The 20,954-nt window shown below is 35.2% G+C and overlaps 1 protein-coding gene across 1 annotated transcript; it reads left to right on the plus strand.

Moving 5' to 3' along the window:
• Positions 1 to 16,135: 16,135 nt before the first annotated feature.
• LOC148846354 (phytoene synthase 2, chloroplastic-like) lies at positions 16,136 to 20,088 on the plus strand. The gene is made up of 6 exons (XM_088956176.1): positions 16,136 to 16,678; positions 17,491 to 17,541; positions 18,658 to 18,830; positions 18,951 to 19,186; positions 19,356 to 19,548; positions 19,646 to 20,088. Exons 1-6 carry the CDS (start codon positions 16,324 to 16,326, stop codon positions 19,823 to 19,825), a joined length of 1,188 nt encoding a protein of 395 aa, XP_088812302.1. The 5' UTR covers positions 16,136 to 16,323; the 3' UTR covers positions 19,826 to 20,088.
• Positions 20,089 to 20,954: the final 866 nt, after the last annotated feature.

Raw genomic sequence — 20,954 nt, forward strand, 5'->3', positions numbered from 1 at the left:
TGGACCCAATTTGATCCATTTGCATTTTATTTGGATTGGATTGGATTGGATTTGGACTGGATTTGGTCCATCCATTTGCCAATGGACTAATATTGGATTGAATCGGATTGGACCAAATCCAGTCCAATTGACAACCCTATCCATCACTCTGCAAATTATCTGTATTTTAAAATTCAAGATTACTGTTCTAATCGAAAAAGCTGGCTAGGTGACGGGTTTGGTAGTGTCCACTAGATGGTTCATCTATTGACCTAGTTAAAATCAGTGTTTAAGAAATAAGACTAGATTGGCTAACCTGACTAGTTGAATCATGACCAGGGGCCCTGGTCGGCTCGGTTACACCCCAATAACTATATTTGCTAAAAATCTAATAAAAACTAATTATTTGGCCAATTTAACTAGAAAATCAGTGAATCAGTCTTAGTCTCATGTAGCCGCATAGTCATTAAATAATTGAAATTCTAAAATATGTTTGATAAGCCTTGAATTTATGGCATCTTATTTTGATATCTTGCCTAATTATCACCAATTCACCTCTTCACTTGTGTTAATTAATGATTCTTTATTGTATGTATTATTTTATTTCACTTATTTAAAAGAAAATTTAAATTAAGAGACATGAATTATTGTGTTAGTCATTTGTCTTAAAAGTTAATAAAATTGCCATCCATCCACCATATTTAAATATTTTCTTAAAAATTTTAAGATATATTATATATAGTATTTATATGATCCATAATACACACATATATGTCATGTCATCACGGTTCAACCTCCATTTCGACCCCGATTGAACCTCTGACCCATAAACCTTTCCCTTCCTCGAATTTATGCTTAACCCGGTTCTTAGAACATTAGTTAAAACCATAAAAAACTTCGACATGATAAATTATATTGTTTGAGTCACCAATTCAATATACCCCATACAAAAAATTGAATTTCGGTGCCTAGCAAAGATGAAAACCCAACTTTGGGTGCGTATCATATCAATATGCCTCATACCCAAAGTTGAATTTTGGTGCCTATCGAAAGCTGGAAACCTAACTTTGGATGTGTATCATATGAATATACCCCATGCACAAAATTGAATTTCGATGCCTACCAAGGATGGAAACCCGACTTTGGGTGCGTATTATATCAATATGCCCTATACTCAAAGTTGAATTTTGGTGCCAACCGAAAACTGAAAACCTAACTTTGGATGTACCCCATACACAAAATTGAATTTCGGTGCCTACCAAATATGGAAACCCGATTTTGGGTGCTTATCATATCAATATGCCCCATACCCAAAGTTGAATTTTGGTGCCTACCGGAAGATCGGAATCTAACTTTGGATGCGTATCATATCAATATATCCAACACAAAATTGAATTTCGGTGCCTACCAAAGATGGAAACCCAACTTTGGGTGCGTAATTTTGGATGCGCTATCATATCTATATACTCCATACACAAAATTGAATTTTGGTGCCTACCAAAGATGAAAACCCAACTTTGGGTGCGTATCATATCAATGTGCCCCATACACAAAGTTGAATTTTGGTGCCTACCAAAAGCTGGAAACCTAACTTTGGATGCGTATCATATCAATATACCATACACAAAATTGAATTTTGGTGCCTACCAAAGATGGAAACCTGACTTTGTGTGCGTATCATATCAATATACCATACACAAAATTGAATTTTGGTGCCTACCAAAGATGAAAACCCAACTTTGGGTGCGTATCATATCAATGTGCCCCATACACAAAGTTGAATTTTGGTGCCTACCGAAAGCTGGAAACCTAACTTTGGATGCGTATCATATCAATATACCATACACAAAATTGAATTTTGGTGCCTACCAAAGATGGAAACCTGACTTTGTGTGCGTATCATATCAATATACCATACACAAAATTGAATTTTGGTGCCTACCAAAGATGGAAACCTGACTTTGTGTGCGTATCATATCAATATGCCCCATACCCAAAGTTGGGTTTTAGTGCATATTGAAAACAAGATCAAAATATCAATATCAATATGCCCCATACCCAAAGTTGAATTTTGGTGCCTACCAAAAGCTGGAAACTCAACTTTGGATGCATATCATATACCATACGCAAAATTTTCAATTAGTGCTTACCGAAAGCTGGAAGCCCAACTTTGGGTATGTATCATATCAATATGCCCCATACCCAAAGTTGGGTTTTGGCACGTATTGAAACGAATATCAAAATATCAATATATCTCAAAATGTTTTGATTATCAACATGTTTTCAGAGAAATAAATCAGGCTGCTGATTGACTGGTTTGGGAGGCTCAGTCTTCTTATTCTTCTCTATATTTTCACATCTCATCTCATTCCTCTTCTTTTCTTCTTATTTATTTTGTTGACTTTTGGGGACGTATTATCCCCCGTTGTGTATAGTATATTTTTATTTATTTTCAAAAAAGAAATTCAATTTTAGGTATAGGGCATATTGAATTTTGGTGCCTAAAGTTGGAAACCCAATTTTGGATGCCTATCATATCAATATGCCCCATACCCAAAGTTGGGTTTTGGTGCCTATTGAAACCAAGACCATGATATCAATACGCCCCATATCTAAAGTCGAATTTTAGTGTCTAGTGAAAGCTGGAAACCCAACTCTAGGTGTATCTCATATCATGCCCCATGCCCAAAGTTGTATTTTGGTGTGTATTGAAACCAATATCAAAATATCAACATACCCCATATCTAAATTTGGGTGCATATCACTAATATAAATAGGGGTGGCAATTTTTCACCCAATTCATTGACTCCACCCCATATCTAATCCATCAAACCCGCCTATTTACTTGGTGGGTTGTGTGATCAACCCATCATCCAACTTGCCCATTTAAATAGGTTGGGTTGGATTGGGTTGTAGATACCATTAGGTTAACCATAGGATTAATTCCTTACCATTTTTTTGCTTTTCTTCATTTGAATTAAATAATTTATAATTAATGCATTAATTTTTTATTAATTATTGACCAAATTTAGTTTTATCTTGAATCAACACACTTTACCCAACATAAATCCAAATCAATTTGACTCGAGATCAGTCCAGTTCAACATGGTCTGACCCAATCCAGCATATACCGATCTAGGCCGACTCAAATCCGAAATGATTTTGTGCAGGATAGTTCGGTGCTCGTGTGCTTTGCCCGGTTTGGACCGTCTAGCCGACCAATATCCACACAACGTGACCCGAATCCAGACTGGCCCGATTTATTTACATTGACCCGCTTTGGGCTAGTCGGTTTGGTTTCAAACCTGTGCACAAATCTGATATGATCCGGTCAAAGTCAATCCACCATTAACTGAACCGGTTCAGTCCGATCCGACCTGTCTGATCCATTTTTAAACAGTTCAACCACCCTTGATGTGATTAGCTCGAAGATATTCCAAATAGATAGTTCAAGTTGGTCTGACTAGTTTGAACCTAATGGTTCGGTCAAACCCGAAATCTGAACATAGTCAAATGGCTTTGCCGCTTGTGTAAAAATAACATGCATGTAATGTGATTTGAACCTTCACCACTTGTGTAAATAGTAACTACAATTACTAGTAAGCTATGACCAACTTGTTAAGAAAGAGTTAGTTTGATTTTTAAGTCCATAACTATAAGAATAATGGGTTTGGGCAGATTAAATTAATTTAAAACGGGTTTGGATTGAACCCAATCTATTTAATTTTATATAATTAGGTCATTAATGGATTTGCGGGTTAAATAGGCTGGGTTGAGCTTCAACCCAATCCAACCCGTCCAATGCTAAATATAAACATTTTTTTATTTTTTACTTCATTATTTTACAAGCATTAAAGGACATCATCCCAAAGTTTTAAAACTTTTTAAAGCTTATTTATATCGGTGTGTCCATGCATATGTAGACGTGTACATGGTTTATTTTTGTAGGACACTTGTACTGTTGTGGGCCATGTCGTGGCATGCGGGCCCGGTGGGCTGTGCTTGCATGGCCAGAAGGGAAGCCTGTAATAGCCTGTGGGACGAGCCCAAGCTGGCCCGTGCCATGTCGGGCTGGGCCGTGGTGACATGATATAAAATTTGGAAAAAAAAGCTAAAATAAATTAAGAAGATAAACAAGAAATTGAAAAATAATCTTAAAATTTTATTTTATATGAATTTGATGTATACAATTGTTTATATATAAAATAATAAAATATAATTAAAAAATATAATAAAATAGTATAATATAAAAAAATATATATATATATGTGCATATATCAATATATTATTAAAAATAATTATTACATATATGTATATTTAAATATAATTAAATATATATTAATATATATGGGTCATGCCAATACAGCCCACTTTGTCGTATTGTATCTATACCATCCCATGAGCCTCAAAACCCAAACTCGACATGACACAGGGATTTAGGCCGGGCCTAACATGGCCTTGTTTGATACAGTGACCAGGCTGGGCTTGGCACAGCCCAAATCATGCTAGGGCATGTTGATCCACTTTGCAGCTTTATTTGGATACATCCCAATAATTTAATCTTTTTATATAAAACAGGTATCGCACACCAAGATTATGTTTGGTTTGAAGGAAAACGCATGAAAAGGAAGAAAAATGTAAGAAAACTATTACAAATCTTATATAGATTTTCCTGCCTTTCTTTCCCTATCTTTTCCTTTAAACCAAACATAACCTTATTGCATGTTTAGTGTACTCACCAAGTGTTCCAAACTAACAGATCCCAACTTCAACCTTAGGATTCCATCCATGATAAAGATAGAGTAGGTCAAGATTAAACAAAGCTAACATTGCAATCCGAATATTTATTATTACAAGTTAAAAAAAATTTAGGTTTGTTGCCTTTCCACCTGGAATAAATTTTGGGATTAGTAAAAAAAAGAAAAAAAGTTTAAACAAGCCAGAACCCTATATTATACCTAAATTTTAAAAAACAAATAGTTAAAAGTATGATTGTTTTCACCTTTTTCATGACTTTTTTATGTAAAAGATATCTAACTTGACTAATGAAATAATACTTTTTTTTTTCCCTGGGCATTACTTTTTGAATACTTGGTGAATTGAATACAAGACTCATATATAATAGAAGGGTGGCCGGTGATTTTCTTAATTTTTAATATTTCGAGAGTTCAAGAGATATTTGACTAAAATAACTAGGCACAAAGGTTGTACAAAGGTTTTTAAAATTGAATCAGACAACTAATTGTCTAGGGTTTGGTTTTTGGGTCGAACGGTTTGACCATTTAAATCGAACATACAGCCCCTTTTAATAAAAGAAATACAAAATTAAAAATAAAAAACAAAAAACAAAAAAACCGTTAAACGATTCAAATAATTTGAATGATTCTACCACCCGGGCCAACGATTTACTGACCAAATCAACAGTTTTTAGCTAAATAGATGATTATAAAATAAAACGAACTGACTTTCAGTTTGTCGACTCCAACTTTCCGGTTTGGTCTGATTTTGAAAACCATGCTAGGCACCTAACCACTAGGTGTAAGATGCTTTACTTTACAAAAAGTATAAACTAAATCATGTTTTAAATTCAAAGGATATATAAGATTTATGAAATTTAGCCATTAATTGATGTAATAGCAAAACTTTCGGGCGACAAACGTGACGACACAGGTTGGAATCTAAGGGCGGCTACTTTATACAGAAAAAATATAAAAAATTAGGACCATATCTAATTTATATCCCTCCCAAGCCTTAGATAATTGGGATTAATATTGGGTAATGATCTTTTTTATATAAGTCTTATGTAAATCAATATTATTAATAAGAAAAAAGAAAATTATTGAAAAATCCTTTAGATATATATTAATGAATTCATCATTTAATATGCCTTGCTATTTCCTATCCCTGAGTGAAGCATAAAAGTCCTCAATAGGCACTTGAGTAAATTATCGCCTTAGACTGCATTTGGAAACAATGCAAATGGAGTGTAAATTCTGGTTCAGAGTAAATTTGCACTCTGGTTCACTTTTACCTGTGTTGGGCAACATTGCATTTTTGCATTGATAAACAACAGACCAATGCATATTTACATTGATAATAAGATGTAAAAGTACATCAATAAAAAAGAAGTAAATTTGCATTCAAGTGAGTTTTTGATTAAAAAATAGCATATGCTTTATTGAAATTCATGTTTGCATTCATTACAACTAAAAGTCTGATTGGAATCCTTCATTTCATACACATATGAACCCTCCTCTCTTTGTATAAAAGTCCTTCTAATGGAGAAGAGGGCATTCTTGTGATTCCTCATTCTTTCGCATCCATTCTTTCTCCCCAAATCCTCATCCCCTTTTAAACTTCAAAAGATAGATGCAACACCACCACCTCCTTAAATATCTTTGCCATTGATGTCAGCATCAAATAAGAAAATGATTCAAAAGAAGACAATAAAATAAACCATTTGATTATTCAAGTAAGGAGTTAGGTACATGCAAGTAAAGATAGGAGCAACACCACCACCTCTTTAGGGGGCATTCTTTTTTTGGATTTTGAGACGAGGGAAAGTTGGTCAATGGGATTTTGATTCCCATTGACAAAGAAACCCATATTGATCATTTTTCAGATTTATGTGGGGATCAGTGAAAATTTATTTTTTGGGGTATTACTTATCCAAGTAAGTGATAACCATCTCCTAGGTGGATAAATTAACTTTCCCATCTAAGGGAAAGTTGACAATACTTGGATGAGACAAAAATGCTCATTTTAATAATAAAGTTTTTATGGTTAAGATTGTCATTGCCTTATTCACATGGGAAATAAAAGAACATGGGTAAATGCAGTTACCCGAGTAAATCTTTTCTGGGAAACAATTACCCAAGTAAGTGCATTTATTCGGGTAAGTGACTTATAGGAAAGCAAATGGGGCATTAGTTGATTTGGAGCTGGAGGAAATACAGTTATATGTACTTATCTCTCTGCAGCCCTGCAACAGGTAAAATTTGAGTTTAAACATTAATTATTTTCTATTTGGATGAAACTGTTTTTGAGTTAAAGTAAAGATATATGTTTCTACTAGAACCATAACTAAGTGTCTAGTAGATGAGTTCAGATCTGCTGACCACATTCATCCAGCCATACATTGGGAACATCTCCTTATACCATATATATAGCCTAGAAGATCCGGACTCCTAGCAGATTCCAATTTGTTTTGAGTTAAAATAGTAATAAAATATGATTTATGCTTTTCCAAGTGTTGCCTACCAGATTCCAATCTGAATATTTTTATCCATAAATCTCTATATGGCAAGCCAAACAAGCCTAAACCCTACGCTATCTTAGAATTAAAGAAAAAGAAAAGTTAAACAATAAACTGTACCGTAGAACACTAATTAATATTCACTATTGATATCAATTTTCCAAGTTGGCACCTACCCTAACTGTGCCGTGGAACTAAGACTTATTAGCATGGACTGAACAATAAAAACCCCTTTTTATGGCAAATGTGTCGATCTTCATAATTTAGGAGATAATAATTGTTTAATTTTTGAATACTCGGTGAGTTGAATATAAGACTTATAATGGAACGGTAGTCTGTGACCTCTTAATTTTTAACAATTCTTGAGCTCAAGAGATCCTAGACGCACATGAAGCCCCAAAGGTATTTTAATTTACAAAAATATAAAATAAATCGCATTTTAAATTCAGAGGATATAAAATTTATGAAAACTTTTAATAGTTTTTATCAATTAATTAATTAAGGACCCTTATGAGGGAAGAATTTATAGTTTAAACCATTGGATCGGTATTAGTTAGTTGCAACAAGATATGGTAAGTGCTTGGCATCGATGCCATTCCTCAGAGCCGTTTCTTAACAAAATGGTGTGTGAGGTTATCAGTGCACATTGCTGCCACTTAGGAGACCTTCTTTTTAGGGGTGTCAATGGTATTCGAAAATTCGATTTTGAATTCGAGATTCAACATAATTGAATCGAATTCAAATAATTCGATTATCTAATCGATCAAATTCAAATATCCTATTTATATCAAATAGTTAATTGGATTCGAATTCGAATATGATCTGATTCGATAAATATCTGAATTCAACCGATTATTTAATTCTTATATATAATGTATAAAATATTTAAATGTTTTATATAATTTATATATATAATAATTAAATTATATAAATAACTTATATATTTATATACTTTATATAAATAAAATATTTATTAATTATCTAAAATAATTAGGGTAAAATATAAAAACCTCCCCTATAGTTTTACTTTAGCAAAAGCCTCCCTTAAACTTTTAAAGATCTCAACAGAAACCTTCCTTCCGCCACTGATTCAGACGGAAAACCAATAAAATTATGAAATTGCTCCTAATTAATTGTCAAGGAGTCAATAAAATATTTCAAAATGTCAAAACTGCCCCTGCTTTCCCTTCCTATCGCAATAGAAGGGAACAACGTGAAATCCTTCCCCCGATCGCCCCTCACTGCTTCCCCTGCTTCCCCCTTACTGCCCCTTCTTCTTCTTCTTCTCCGTCCTCATTGTCCCCACTCTCTTCTATTGAGTCAATTGAGTCAGAGCAATTGATGCACCTGTATTAACAGAAAATGATGAATAATTCAGGAGAAGAAAGAACTCAGAAGGAATGATTTATATACCCAAAATTGCCAATTGTGTTTCTAATAGAATGTATTGAAATTGAGATGATTGACTGCAAAAAACTACTATTTGCACAATTTCTTATGAAAACCAAGAGCAAGACAACCAATTTTGACTCAAAATTGGTAAAGGGTAAACTCGATAAACCCAGAAAGCAATAACAAGATTAACTTGAAAGTTGAAACTCACAAGAGATGTAGAAAGGAAAGTAGAAAAAACATGTAGACAAATGGAGAGAAAAGATAATTCCAACCAGAACTAGAATCTAATTTAAGAAATTTAAGAAATTAGGGAAACGACAAATGGGATAACTGAAATCAAATCATACGTTGATCCATTCAACAAGGAGAGAGATTGAGATAAGGGACAAGCTCCCTCTACAACTGATCAAGCGGTTCTCGGAGGTCCGATCTGTGTCGCTCAAGGGGAAACCTCATTTTGCTGAGTTCAATCTGGTACCGGAGGGGTGGGGTGGGTATGTGTACCCCTGGATCTCGTCCATGGCCGAAGCTTACCCATGGTTAGAGGAGTTGAGGTTGAAGCGCATGGTGGTGATTGATGAAGTGTTGGAACTGATCTCGTGTTTGTTTAAGAATTTTAGTGTTTTGGTCCTCTCGTCTTGTAAGGGTTTCACTATTGATAGACTCACTGCCATTGCTGCCAATTGCAAGTTCTTTTTCGTTCACTACTCAGTTCTATTGCTATGTTGGGTGGCAGCTTCGAGGAGGTCACCGTTGACGGTTGTTGAAACTCTATTCGCTACTACCATGAAGTAGATGAACAGTTCCTTTTGGTAGCTTTGACTCAATTGACTTGATGGAAGAAAGTGGAGATGGTGGGGACGGAAAAGAAGAAGAAGAAGGAGAAGAAGAAGAAGAAGAAGAAGAAGAAATCAATGAGAAAAACCAGTGAGAGGAGATGGGGGGAAGTATTTCATGACGTTGGAAGGGTAAGCAAGGGCAAGTCTGACATTGTAAAATATTTTATTGACTCTATAATTAATTAAGGGCAATTTCATAATTTTATTGGTTTTCCGTTTGAATGAGTGATGGAAGGGAGGATTTTGTCGAGATCTTTAAAAATATAGGGGAGGTTTTTGTTAAAGTAAAACTATAGGGGAGGTTTTTATGATTGTCAAAAATTCGAATTGAATCAAATATTTAACGTAGAAGTACGGAAACACCCGATGCAGAATTCTGAAATCCAGCCCCCCTACTACTAGCCCTCTCCCCCTATAAATCACATCATGCCAATGAATTTGACATCAATTCACGGTCAGGATGCATTCCCCTTGTACTATGTGGCTATAAAATTCTGATCTGGGCTGATTAGTCAATCTCCTAATATTTAATCGGAGAATTCTTCAAGATTACTTCCTTGGAGAGTTCTTCATGAAGGGTGGTGAGTTCCTCTTCGGTCAAGTCCTTGGTGACCTTGTTTTCTAGGTTGATCTCCTAGAGTATCTGGCAAGCTCGAGTTCGGCCGATGCCGTAGATATGATGCAGAGAGCACTCGATCCTCTTGTCTTGGATTTCAATGCCCTCAACAAATAAACAAACCCTAAAGAAGACGAAGAGAAAATGGAGAGGGCCATTGATACTTTTGGAGATGTTTGAGTACGAAACCAGAGAGTGCTAGAGAGTGAAGAAAGGTCCCCTCCTTTATGAAGCAGCGAAGAAGAAGATGCAAGCGGTTTCGCCATGGCAACACCTTGAGCCATTTCTTCTTCCAATCTCCCTCTCTGTCTCGTTCTCTGCCATGGCCAGACCTTGACTAATTTCTTCTCCCAATCTCCCTCTATGTCTCCTTCTCCTCTGCGCCTACTGCTGCCATGAAGATGTGATTGGTGCACCATATCAATTCAAAAGTCTGCCACATTAGAGTCACTTCATGTTACCATTGGCAGCTATGAAAACAACAAAACGATGCATTTAACATTTTTTTAGACCACGCCTTTCCGATTTCTAAAGCATGGCTATGAAAACAGAACCAAATAACCAATCATTTTCTAGAGCACCCTTTTTTCTTACGTGGCACCGATGTTGCACTGTTTTCAGGGAAAATGACATCAATGCCAAACACCACGCATGCAGATGGGCAGTCCTCTTAAAACCGCCAGTTACAGGTTGAAAAAATAAAAATAAAAAAGGGGGGGCGCTGCAGCATGTCCCCCAAAATCTGAAAAGAAACAATTGATAGAAAGAGGTAAAGGAAGAGTAGAAATGCCCACAGCCATGCCTATGAAACCATCTTTGGTGAAAACACATGAGAGTACTGAATGTCAGGATATCACAACTGTATCAAATATAGACACTCTTCAATAATAGATTTCATTTTTAAAGGAGGTCCAATTTTTCCCTAAGACAGTCAACAACAAACTTGGAATCTCTCTCAATGATTAAAGACTTATCCCTGAACTTGAATGTAAGGTTGTGAGCTTCACAGGCAGCCCAAGCTTATTCTGCCACGTTAATGGATGTTATCCCAAGATTGATGGCCTTTACATCCTGAATCGAACCAAGGTGATCATCACGAATAATGCAAGCCACTGAACAATTGCCAAGCGAGTCACGCAACGCACCGAAGTTAATCTTGATAAGCCCATTCCTAGGCTTTTGTATTTATTTATTTATTTATTATTTTGGTTTCATATAATCATATCAACATTTTTTATTGAATACTCTTATAATAAAGTTTGAGTTTAATGAATTATGTGTTATTTGGTTATAAACGAATTAATCAAAATAGAGCATAAAAGGCAGGACGAGAAGCTCAGCAATGGTTTCTATGATTGAAATCATAGAGGACGAGAAGCTCAGCAATGGTTTCTTCTTCTTCTTTTTCTTCTTCTAGGATTGAAATCACGGATAAGCTCAGCAATGGTTTTTGTGGCAGCATAACAGCCATGGAGGAAAAGTGAATCAAAACATATGTGATGATATTGTTACAAGATACAGTTCTATGTATTTCTTTGGCCCTGTTTGGTTCGCGGGAATAGGGGTCTGGAATCGGTATCGAAATGGGCTGTTCCGATTCCAACTGCTTGTTTGGGCGTTGGAAGAGAAAGATTTTTATATTTCTTTCTTTCTTTATTTATTTTTTGTAATATTCTTTGCATTCTACTAACTAGATGAAATAAAAAGATATTTCATTGGATAGGGAGCAGGTCATTGAGTAAGTTAGAGGATTTGGTGTTAAAAAAATATATATTCTTCGTAAATAAAATTTCCCTATACAGGTGGTCAGTCCCACCGGCAAAGGTGCAAAATAAATATCATAGTTTTCAAAACTGGACTGAACTAGAAAAACCAGGAACTGGTCAGGGGCCAGTTCTGTTTTTTCCCCAAAACTGGATTTTTGCAAAAAATCATTGATTTAAACCGCTAACCCAGGTGGTTGAACCGTTTGACCTAGGAACCGGACCCCTGACCAGTTTGTTTTCCAGGTCAGTTTTAAAAACCTTGATAAATATTGTTTTTGAATGAAGCTGACCTATGCTGGCGGTCATTATCGCCACCATTGGGGAGTTTTGTAATACAATGTACCTCTGGTGGTCTAGTTCACTGGCTTAGTCCACCTTACATGGTCTGTCTCGTCAATTTTGACCGCCATGTTTGATATGTAAGTCAGTGATTCCGATATGAAGTTATGAACGGCCATCTTTTGTTACACTCTAAACCAGCATTTCAGTCCTGAGTTCGGCTTTTGTCAGGGCATCGTTCGAGTAACCCTTGCAGATTTCACATCTTTGCCCCACAAGAATCCGCCTCACAATGCCCCACAGCACATCCCCGCCATATATTGGGAACATCTCCCGATGATAGTACCAGTCTTGATGATGTCAACATTGAGAGACGTTCCTAATACATGGCAGGAATGTGTTGTGGGGCATTGTGGGGTGGATCCTTGTGCGGTGGAGATGTGATCTCACCCTTGCAACCTTGCATTGGGAATATCTTCCGTAAAATAAATCATATAAGTATGGAGATATTCTCAACGTAAGGCCTGTAAAGGGTGTTGGAACGGGCTTTTCCCTAACCAAAGCTGGACTCATCACTCCTGAACTAGGCTGACATTGTCTAAGCCACTAGTGGCTGCAATCTACAAGGTCTAGGGCAGGGATTTTAAATGCAAAGCTGGCCATTTTGTGATTGCGAATTTTCTCGTAGTGGTTGTGGGCCTTACGGCTAAGTCCGTATCTGTTCCTCATAAAGCATGCCTCACACCGACCTCACAAAATGTCTTGGTCATACATCGGGAACATCTCCTGCACTTGTATTTAGTATTCATAAGAAGATGTTTTCAATATAGGGTGGGATTTGGCTATGAGGTCGATGTGAGGCGTGCTCTGTGAGGAGCAGATCTCCATTCCTTATGGCATTATTCGATTAGGATCTTCTTCTCATGGAGTGCTCCTCACACCAACCTCACAACTACATATATTCCATCGTGTATGAAGAACATCTCCCATGAATAATAACATACAAGTATAGGAGATGTTTCCAATGCACAACTGAAACATGGTGTGAGGTCAGTGTGAGGAGTACTCTATGAAGAGCAGATCCGGCTATCAATTTTTGAGTTGACGGTTTGACCCCACTTCCAACTTAAAAAATAAAAAATAATTAAAATAAAAATGGATCAGATGGATCGATGGTTTGACCACCCAAGTCAACAGGTTATTAACAATGGGAAAATTCTTGATTAGTACCCTGTACTTTGGGCCTAGTGCCACTTTGGTCCCCAAACTTTAAAATGCGACAATTCAATACTCGAACTTTCAAAACGTGACAATCTAGTACCTGTCGTTAACTAGCTGTTAACTAGCCGTTAAATGGCATTTGAAAAGACACAAATGCCCTTCGAGTGTTATCTATTTTTTTTTTATCAACCATCCAGATATTGACAAAAAATTAACAGTCCCAAATCCTTGCCTCTTCTATTCAAGAAAGTTAGGATCACTAGAATGTCCACACAAACGTGACCCCAACTTTCTTGAATGGAATAGGCAAGGATTTGGAACTGTTAATTTTTTTGTCAATGTTTAGATGGTTGATAAAGAAAGTTAAATGACACTTGAAGGGCATTTGTGTCTTTTTTAAATGTCACTTAACGGTAGATTACCATATGATTAACAACAGGTACTGAACTATCATGTTTTAAAAGTTCGGATACTGAATTATCGCATTTTAAAGTTCGAGGACCAAAGTGACACTAGGCCCAAAGTACGGGATACTAATTGAGAATTTTCCCTTCAATGGTTTTTGGCCAAATTAAGGATGAAACATAACCAATTGCCAGGACCACTCCCAGCCGAACGGTTCAATTGTCTGGATCAACAATGGTTCAAAAACACTTCCAAAAACAAATCAAAATTATGGTTTGAAAATAAATTGTTTCTAAAAGAAATCACAAAAAACATGTTCTTGAATTTCTTGTTTCAAAAACATGTTTTCATATGGTTATCTAATATCATGTTCTAAAAACAAAATTTAAACAAAAACATTCATGTTGTAAAATGCCCTTTAATTGTAAAATAATGATGTTTTGCTAGTGTTAAAGCACCTGTTGTGCATGTGTGCAATAAGAATTAACCAAGGCAAATATCCGCTTTATGTAGTATTAGGGCTGTTCATAAGATAGATCAAGCCGTCCAAAATGACCAGCCTAACCCAATTGGACTCGAGTTGGGTAGTTATCAACTATTATTGGTTGGCCTTAGTTCATGCATTATGCTAATTCGAGAGGTTGGGTCAATGTAAATCAACCAAAACCAACCTGACCCGACCATAGATATATATATACATTGATATTTTATATTTTAAATTTAAAATTTTAATATGAAAAAGTGGGAAATTCCAATGTTTCTTAGTTTAAAATATTTTATATTTTAAAATTTAAACTTTTAAATTTATTTTTTAATAATTCCATTGCAATTATTAAGTAACTTTATTGTTTTAATTTTTTATCTAATCAAACCACGTTTTGTAGTTTAACAAATTTACAATCTTATTAAACAATACCCAAATATATTCAATCATGTTTAACCATATTTTTAAAAATCCATACTATATTTTATAGCTATATAGGCCATGTCAACAGCCCTCTCCTTGGTCCATTACCCCAATCTTAGATTCTCTTTAACTCTCTCTCCTTCCTCCCTTACCCCTTTCCAACCCTTCCATGTAGCCATGTGGCAGTCATCTCCTCTTCACTAGAGTCCCACTCCAACTTCCTCTCTCATGTTTCTAATCACTTAGCCAACCCCCCAACACCTCTTAATATATCTTACCCGCCCAATCTAGCCATGGCACCACTATTCCCTATTTTCTCCTGAATTATCTCTTATTATTTCTAATTCTTACTTCTCTCCTAAATTTTCTCTAATTCAAGAAATACTTTCTCTCCTAAATTATCTCTAAATCCTATTTATCCTCTCCCCCACTTTTCATCTATATCTATATAAAGAAAGTTTGAATTAAAAATTTTAATAATTATTTAAATATCATAACAAAATTATGTATTAACTTTCAAATATTTATTAAAAACAAAAAATAATTATAATAGATTTAATAATGTTCAAATTATTAATAATTTTATATTTTTATGAAATTCATAATGAAATTATGTAATAACAATATAAATTATAATTTTACGAATTAAAATTTTTAGTAAACAAAGTAATTTGAATTTTATTTAAATGATAAATATTTAAATAACAAAATATTAAAAATAGCTAAATAATTATATAACAAAATATTTAATATTATGTAATGACTTTCAAATAAATAAAATTTAAATAATGAAACAATTTAAATATTCTATTGTATTAATTTGTAATTATTATATTTATTATATTTTGTTAGGTTGAGAAATTGTTGAACCAAAACGACCAAAAATACTACAAAATAGACCAACTCGAGTCGAGTTGGGTCATGTTGGTTGGTTGGTTTGATCAACTTTATCGATTTGATGAACAACCTACCTGAAATTAATTATTATTATTTTTGTATTACATAAAAGTTATTAAAAATATTATATAAAAATAAATAATTATTAATTATTTTAAAAATTAAAATATAAAACAATTGTATATTTTTATGTGTATCTATTATTTAACTTTTGCTTAAGAAAACCACTCCACAAGTCTGCACTTATATTAGTATTAATATATATAGATACATCCATAGATACATACGTATATTAGTGAGGATATCCAAGGTGTCCGCCAGGTGAAAATTTCTCCATCCCCATCCCCGCCCCCATTAAGTGCATGTATCGGCGGCCCCCATTTAGGGCATGTCTCGACGGGGATGGGGAAATGGGGAAATTGCAATCCCTATTTCTCGTATATTTTCTACCAAAACCAAACACGAGTCGCTGTATGACGCAAAAAACGAATAGCAACCAACGGTTTGGTAGGCTTGAATTTGTCCACGTGGACGTCAACCAACGGCTAAAATCCATTCAAAACCCACGGTGGTACTGAAGCTTCAAAAGATGAGTGAACCACTCTCATGCAAACGAGACTATAAAATAATGAGAGAAAGCATCCATAAACCCACATTACACTAAAAAAATAAAGATAGACTTCATCTCAGTTCATTTGTTCTCTGTTCGTTGGTAATAGACGAAAGAAAAACTAATCAAGAAGGAGAAATTTGTAACTGTTTCGATGTCTGGTGCTGTTCTTTGGGTGGTGTCCCCAAAAGAAAATATAACCTCTGTGGTTAGATTTTTTGGCAGAAATGGTGGTGGGAGGAGGAATATGTTTGGGTCTTGCTTGAATTTCTCATCTGGGTTGTCGGTTTCCTCGAGTGCGGTTGCGAACCCTGCAAGATCTTCGGAGGAGATGGTCTATGAAGTTGTGCTTAAGCAGGCGTCTCTGGTTAGGGAACAGACGATGAGGAGGAAAGCTCTTGATTTAAGATCCCCTAAAGATGATATTCTGATGGATGAGAATCTGTTGAATCAGGCTTACGAGAGGTGTGGTGAGGTCTGCGCAGAGTATGCTAAGACATTTTACTTGGGTACTTGTTCTTTTAGCACCTTCTTCTTTTATGCGCCTATTTCTCTATTTCTTTGTCTTACTCCAAGTTCTGAAACTTGATTGCTGTTACTGATATTGAGTTTGGGTGGATTAACTGAACTAGTAAATACTAGAATATTCTTCGTTTACTGGAATGTTTCTTTTGTCTTAGCTTTTGAAGAATTTGGATTTCCTTCCTTTTGTCTCTTGACTTTATTTTAAGCTATATATTTTTTAGATAGAAAAGGTTTTTTCTTGTGCAATTGCTTCTTTTTGAAAATAGAGATTTAGGGTTTTAATAATGAGAAATTTGATTTTTGAATATTGGATTTGGATCTGAAGCTGGGTATTCCAATTAGATTAACTCAAATCCTACTTTTCCTATTCTGCTTTCTTGTTTTCCTTTTTTCTTCTTTGTGCAACTGGGGGAGCTAAGTCATGGAAATCATTTCAAGTTATCAGACTTGTACCCCTGGATAACTTCTCAAGCAAAAAACTATTCTTTATTTGAACTCTTTCATGTTTGTTTGTTCTATTCTTCTCTTTATTCTTCTCATTGATGTAAAGCTCAAAGAAATAGACCCAGAAAGTTATTTTGGAATGGAAAAGTCAAGGCATATTGGGTATTCCTGAATCACCAATGGGTGTCTGTGTGGTTTATTTGAAAGGAAAATTTGATTCAGCTACCTTTCCATTTTTCACAACTCAGATAACATGGTCAACAACATTGCTGTATTCTCTAAAATATAGTTTATTGATATTTTATTTGCATAAGTGCTATTTAAACTTGAACTCTTCTTCACTATATTTCAGGAACATTGCTCATGACTCCGGAAAGGCAAAAAGCTATCTGGGCAATCTATGGTATGCTCAGATACTCATTCAATTTGTAAAGGTGTTTATTTGTTTACTCATTCTCTTTTTGTTAATTGGTATTGTTAGCCTTTTAGCCTTTAAATATTTAGCTAAAATATTAAAGCAATGTTGGGACCATTATTAAATTTTACTGAAGCTTTGGTTAACATTATTTGTTTTGTAAGTCACAGTTCGTGCATTTATCAGAACAAGTGAGCAACTTTTGGGCATGAATCTCAATTTTGGCTGTATTTATTAATTGACTACAAGCCCTATTCCAGTGGCTAGATTCTGCACAACACGAACCTGATGCCAGATACTATGGGGGTGTTCTTCAATACAAATTGTTTTTCTTGTTTTGAGTTCCAAAAACAAATTGAAACCATCTGGTTTGAAAACAAATTGTTTCTTAAAATGAAAACATGGATAGCATGTTCTTGGTTATAAATGTGTTTTTTGTTTCTAAAACTGAAACCAAAAACATGTTCTTGATTTCCTAGTTTGAAAAGCATGTTTTCTTTTAAATCAGACAATATATCTCATCATCTTTCATAAATCTCATAATATCTGTACTCCAACTTGTTCTTGGTTATGAATTGTTTTTTGTTTACTGAAACAAAACCAACTTGTTTTTGCTTCTCAAAACAAAAATCGAGTTCAAAAACATGTTTGTTTTATCCTTTTTTGCTGATGTAGCGATTCCCAAAACAAATGAAAACAAAAATACTCATGTTGTAGAACACCCCCTTAGTTATTATGTACAAAATTCAGGTTCTAAAAGGACAGTTTTGAGAAGCATGTTTCCTCAAATATGAGCACTAAATTCTTTGAATTGCAGCAATCTCAAGGTTCTATACCCCCAAGATTGCAATCAGAATAAATATTCCCATTGTTGATCATCTCATTGGAATTACTTTACGCTATGCTACTGAATGTGTTGTCCCTATTTCATGCTTGTGAGATCTAGATCCTTTATAACACTAGTACTTTAAATGGTTGTTAATTGAAGTTTTTCTCCTATTGGCATTGGTGATATTGTTGTATAACCAGATTTTCCATCTTGAGCATAGCTATTGGTTGAAGGTTAAAGATTACAATTCTGACATTGTTAGTTGTATTTGCCAGTATGGTGCCGACGGACAGATGAGCTAGTAGATGGGCCTAATGCTTCCCACATTACACCCAAGGCTCTTGACAGATGGGAGCAAAGGTTAATTGACCTCTTCGATGACCGTCCTTATGACATGTATGATGCTGCTTTGTCTGATACCGTCTCAAAATACCCTGTTGATATTCAGGTAACTCCAAATTCGCAAGTCCAACAAGTGCAGTTTGGCAACATAACTGTGTACATTCATCTGTCTGTAGTATATATAACTAGTTTAAATTGATTCCAGTAGTTTCTTCTCTTTCAATAGCCCTTTAAGGACATGATTGAAGGGATGCGGATGGACTTGAAGAAATCAAGATACAAGAACTTTGACGAGCTCTATCTCTACTGCTACTATGTTGCTGGAACAGTGGGGCTAATGAGTGTTCCAGTAATGGGGATTGCTCCAGAATCAAAGGTCTCCACAGAGAGTGTTTACAACTCTTCTTTAGCCCTTGGGATTGCTAATCAGCTAACAAACATACTCCGGGATGTTGGAGAAGAGTAAGTTTCTTCTTATCTGAAAACAAAGCAAATCATTGTTGGATGAAGGCTTTAGTATCTCCAGATCTAAAAGTTTAATAAATTCAACAACGTTCAAACATGTGCACTTGTCTGTTTGCTCATCTTTACAAATCTTCACAAGTTTTTCCTTTGGTTTTTGGTGTATCAGTGCTAGGAGGGGAAGAATATACCTTCCTCAGGATGAGCTGGCACGCGCTGGTCTTTCGGAGGATGATATATTCCGTGGGCAAGTGACCGACAAATGGCGGAATTTCATGAAGAGTCAGATCAAGCGAGCTAGGATGTTCTTTGATGAGGCTGAGAAGGGTGTTGCAGAGCTGAGTTCAGCTAGTAGATGGCCGGTATGAAGTAAAACTTCTCTTACTAATGATTAGAGAAACAAACTGAAATTCCCATCAAACCTTGTTGATGTTTGTGCTTCAAATTTTGAAATTTTAGGTCTGGGCATCCTTATTGATCTACAGGCAGATCTTGGATTCAATTGAAGCCAATGACTACAACAACTTCACAAAGCGAGCTTATGTTGGTAAAGCAAAGAAACTAGTCTCATTGCCAGTTGCTTATGGTAGAGCATTACTGAAACCTTCTTCTAAATCAGCAAGGTTGGTGAGGAGATGAAATTCAGTTGTTTGCCACAAAAGGCCGGAAAGCAATTCTTTTTTATTCCTTTCAAGGAAAGGGCACACCATTGTACATCAAGCCTGTTCTGTATACTAGCAGCTCATTTCTTTGAAGAAATTGGAAATCTGTTCTGCTTCCAAATTCCAACTGGAAGATTGTATTCGGTATAGGAAGACGCTTAGCATACAAATAACTTTTTCTTGCGTGGGACCCACCTGGTCTGTGTTGCAGGACCCACTTGAATGAAATGGTATTCCAGATGGGTGGTGTGTGATGTGCATTTGTATGGTAAAGTCGGTAGATGACCAATCTTCCACCATAAATTTGGGATATTGCATGTGAAACCAATCTGTACTGACTGACCCAAGGGACACACAATTAGACCGACAAAATGTTCTAGATTTGTGTATGAAGCAGTACTTGGGTGAGTGGGTCCTATACCAAGAAAAAAAGTGTGCCGCTGGCATTCTTGAGAAAAAAATATGGTGTACTTCTCTCATGGCGACGATTCATTGGTTGGGGTGACTCATGGCATGGGTGAGTTAAGGCCACGTCGCAGAAGGCTTTCTTTTTCTTGTGTGTGTGTTTGAAAAAAGCCATTAGGCAACTTTGTTGCAACAAATTTCTTTACAGTACAGGTAACTGGTATTTTTGGAATCGAACCGGTATCACCGGTTTCTGGAAAACCAGTAACAGAAATTGAATCGAAATCGATAGGTTAATCGGTTGACCGGTTCAGTTCGTCGATTATATATATTATATTATAAATATATTTATATATAATGCATATTTATTAATTTATAATATATAGAAAATATAAAATATATATAGTATATAGAATTATATATATACTAGTCGGTTTAGTTAATCTGATTTTTTGTTCGATTTAGGTTAATTTTTCAGTTCGATTTGTGTTTTGGTTTTTCTTGCTCACCCCTATTGGACATAAGTTACCCCTTAATCACTGAATTTCTTGAAGATAAATGTGTACTTTGACAAAACACCATAATTAAGATATTTAATATTATAATTTTTTAGAATTTTCATTGGACATAAATTATCCCTTAACCATTGAATTTCTTGGGAACAAAAACAAAATGTGTACTTTGACAAAACACAAGACATT

This window comes from Nelumbo lutea, chromosome 7 (assembly GCF_056320005.1).
Source record: "Nelumbo lutea isolate HS-2025 chromosome 7, American lotus-T2T, whole genome shotgun sequence".
In the NCBI taxonomy this organism is placed as follows: Eukaryota; Viridiplantae; Streptophyta; class Magnoliopsida; order Proteales; family Nelumbonaceae; genus Nelumbo; species Nelumbo lutea.

Coding starts and splice junctions, on each gene's coding strand:
- LOC148846354 (XM_088956176.1), top strand. CDS start 16,324: ATGTCTGGTGCTGTTCTTTGGGTGGTGTCCCCAAAAGAAAATATAACC. Junction 17,542..18,657: donor AGCTATCTGGGCAATCTATG/GTATGCTCAGAT, acceptor TGTATTTGCCAG/TATGGTGCCGACGGACAGAT. Junction 19,549..19,645: donor GTTCAGCTAGTAGATGGCCG/GTATGAAGTAAA, acceptor TTGAAATTTTAG/GTCTGGGCATCCTTATTGAT.